Source organism: Hylobates moloch, unplaced genomic scaffold (assembly GCF_009828535.3).
Source record: "Hylobates moloch isolate HMO894 unplaced genomic scaffold, HMol_V3 SCAFFOLD_6967, whole genome shotgun sequence".
NCBI classification, from domain to species: Eukaryota; Metazoa; Chordata; class Mammalia; order Primates; family Hylobatidae; genus Hylobates; species Hylobates moloch.
In genome coordinates, this window is record NW_026659242.1 from 1 (window position 1) to 3,624 (window position 3,624).

General features: G+C 41.5%; 1 protein-coding gene across 1 annotated transcript; it reads left to right on the forward strand.

Annotated features, from left to right (window-relative positions):
• Positions 1 to 1,382: 1,382 nt before the first annotated feature.
• LOC116810216 (putative uncharacterized protein FLJ45355) lies at positions 1,383 to 3,587 on the forward strand (the record flags this gene model as incomplete). Its single annotated transcript, XM_032754317.1, is given in 4 exon segments — positions 1,383 to 1,471; positions 2,619 to 2,746; positions 3,465 to 3,544; positions 3,546 to 3,587. Coding segments are annotated over 4 exon segments (339 nt in total), but the record flags the coding sequence as incomplete, so codon positions are not given.
• Between the last annotated feature and the right edge of the window lie 37 nt (positions 3,588 to 3,624).

The window sequence follows — 3,624 nt, forward strand, 5'->3', positions numbered from 1 at the left end:
AGTAACATCATAGAGGGGTGTACACTTTCTGCGACATTGGGAGTCATGTCCTCTACCCCACGGATATCGGGAACAGTAATGTTAATTATTAATATTAATAAATATATAATGATTAATAGTAATCATCAATATTAATAATTACAGTAGAGACACTAAAACTTAATACGGATTAAAAATGTTAATGATTACTATTAATAATTAATAACAATATCACTATTAATCATAAAATAATGATATCAGTAATTAATGTTACTTAAATAAATCATAAGTGATGTTGGTAATAAAACAATGATTAATATTAAGATTAAAAACTAATATTAAAAATGACATTAATAGTAATAATTAATTTTAATCATGCAGAATCCTATCTTTAAAATAATCATTAATGATTATAACCTTATATTATTAATTAATATTGCCATTGATAATTATTAATAAGAGTGATGTTTAATAATTCATAATACTATTACTCCTAATACCGCAGGGGGTGTACACCTACCTGTGATATTGTTCCTAATATCCAGGGATGGAGAGCATGATATTAGTTTCAATATCACAGTAGGTGTACACTCCAGGGGGCAGAGTATGACATGACTGCCAACATAGCAATGAATGTACAGCCACCCGGTGATATTGCTCCTAATATTCACGGAAGAAGCGTATGATATTACTGCCAATATCCCAGGGAGTGTACACTTCTGTGATATTGTTCCTAGTATCCCGGGGGAGAGGATGATAGGAATTCCAGCATCGCAGGCTGTGTTCACCCACCCTGTGATATTGTTATTAATATCCTGAAAGGGAGAGGATGATATGACTCCCCATAATAGATAGATATGACTCCCCATAATAGAGCAGGAGGTGTACACCCACCCTGTGATATTCTTCCTAATATTCAGAGGCCGAGAGGTTGATATTACTCCCAATATCGCAGGAAGTGTACACCCCCGTGTGAGATGGTCCTTAATACTACTTCAAGGCGGAGGGGGTGATATGACTACATATATCGCAGAAAGTGTACACCCCCCAGGGATATTGTTCCCATGATCCTGAAGGGAAGAGGATGATATTACTTTAAATATCACAGAAGATGGACACGCCCCCACTGATATTGTATCTAATTGCAACGTGGGAGAGGAGATGACACCCAATATCGCAGGGAGTAGAAACACCCCTGTGATACTGTTCTTAATATTCAGGGAGGAAGAGGATGATATTACTTCCAATACAGACGGGTGTACACCCGTCTGTGAAATAGTTCCTAATTTCCAGAGGGGGAGATGGTATTACTCACAATATGGTAAACAGGCTGTGAGTCCACCGCGGATCCTAAAAACCAGGCGGGGAGAGGGGCTGGCTCTTAGTCCTCGCACACCCCTGCGATGGGGGTCCTAAGGGCCAGTGGGGGCAGAGCGGCTGGCTGTCAGTCCCCACATCGCGGGGGGTGTGTACAACCCCTGCGATATTGGGAGTAATATCATTCTCTCCCCCTGAATAGAAGAGACAATATCACAGGAAGATGCACACCCCCTGTGATATTGGAAGTAACATCATTTTCTCCCCGCTCGGGATATTCGGAACAATATCACGGTGGGTGTTTACAACCCCGGCAACATTGCCGCTAGTATCTTCCTCTCCCTCCCACGATAGAAGGAGCAATGGCACAAGGGGGTGTACACTCCCTGCGATATTGGGGGTAATATCTTCCTCTCCGCTGCTGCCTATTAGGAACAATGTCACAGAAGGGGTGTACACCCCCTGCTATTTTGGGAGTGACATCATCCTCTCCGTCCCTGGATATTAGGAACAATATCCCTAGGGAGTGTACACCTCCTGCAATATTCAGACTAATATCATCCTCTCGTCCCCTGGATATTAGGATCAGTATCACAGGGGTGGTGGGCACCCCCGGGGAAATCGGAAGAAATATACTCCTCTCCAACTTTGGATGTTAGGGACAGGATCACGGGGAGGTCTCCGCCCCCTGACATATTGGGAGTCATATCATCCGCTCCTACCCAGGATATCAGGAACAAGATAACCGAAGGGATGTACACCCACTGCGATATTTTCAATAATGTCATCCTCTACCCCCTGGCTATTAGGAGTAACATCATAGAGGGGTGTACACATTCTGCGACATTGGGAGTCATATCCTCTCCCCCACAGACATCGGGAACAGTTTTATTAATTATTAATATTAATAAATATAATAACAATTAATGGTAGTCATTGATATTAATAATTGAAGTAGAGAAAGTAAAACTTAATACGGATTAAAAATGTTAACGATTACCATTAATAATTAATAGCAATATCACTATTAATAATAAAATAATGATATCAGTAATTAATGTTACTTAAATCATTCATAAGTGATGGTAATAAAACAATGATTAATGTTAAGATTAATAACTAATATTAAAAATGACATTAATAGTAATAATTAATTTTAATTATGTAGAATCCTATCTTTAAAATAATCATTAATGACTAATAATGTTATACTATTAATATTACTGGTGATAATCATGAGTGATGTTTAATAATTCATAATATTATTACTCCTAATACCGCAGGGGTTGTACACCTACTGTGATATTGTTCCTAATATCCAGGGATGGAGAGCATGCTATTAGTTTTAATATCTCCATAGGTGTACACTCACCCTGTGACACTGATCCTAATATCCAGCGGGTAGAGTATGACATGACTGCCCACATAGCAATGAATGTACAGCCACCCGGTGATATTGCTCCTAATATTCACGGAAGAAGCGTGTGATATTACTGCCAATATCGCAGGGAGTGTACACCTCTTCGGTGATATCGTTCCTAGTATCCCGAGGGGGAGAGGATGATAAGAATTCCAGCATCGCAGGCTGTGTTCACCCACCCTGTGATATTGTTATTAATATCCTGAAAGGGAGAGGATGATACGACTCCCCATAATAGATAGATATTACTCCTCATGATAGAGCAGGAGGTGTACACCTACCCTGTGATATTCTTCCTAATATTCAGAGGCCGACAGGTTGATATTGCTTCCAATATCGCAGGAAGTGTACACCCCCGTGTGAGATGGTCGGTAATAATATTGCAAGGCGGAGGGGGTGATATGACTACATATATCGGAGAAAGTGTACACCCCCCAGGGATATTGTTTCCATGATCGTGGAGGGAAGAGGATGATATTACTATAAATATCACAGAAGGTGGACACGCCCCCACTGATATTGTATCTAATTGCAACGTGGGAGAGGAGATGACACCCAATATCGCAGGGAGTAGAAACACCCCTGTGATACTGTTCTTAATATTCAGAGAGGAAGACGATGATATTACTCCCAATACGGACGGGTGTACACCAGTCAGTGAAATAGTTCCTAATTTCCAGAGGGGGAGATGATATTACTCACAATATGGTAAACAGGCTGTGAGTCCACCGCGGATCCTGAAATCCAGGGCGGGAAGGGGGACTGGCTCTGAGTCCCTGTATCGCGGGGGGTGCCTCACCCCCCTGCGATGGGGGTCCTGAGAGCCAGGGGGGCCAAGAGGGGCTGACTCTCAGTCCCGGTATCACAGGAGGTGTGTACTACTCCTGCGATCTTGGGAGTAATATCAT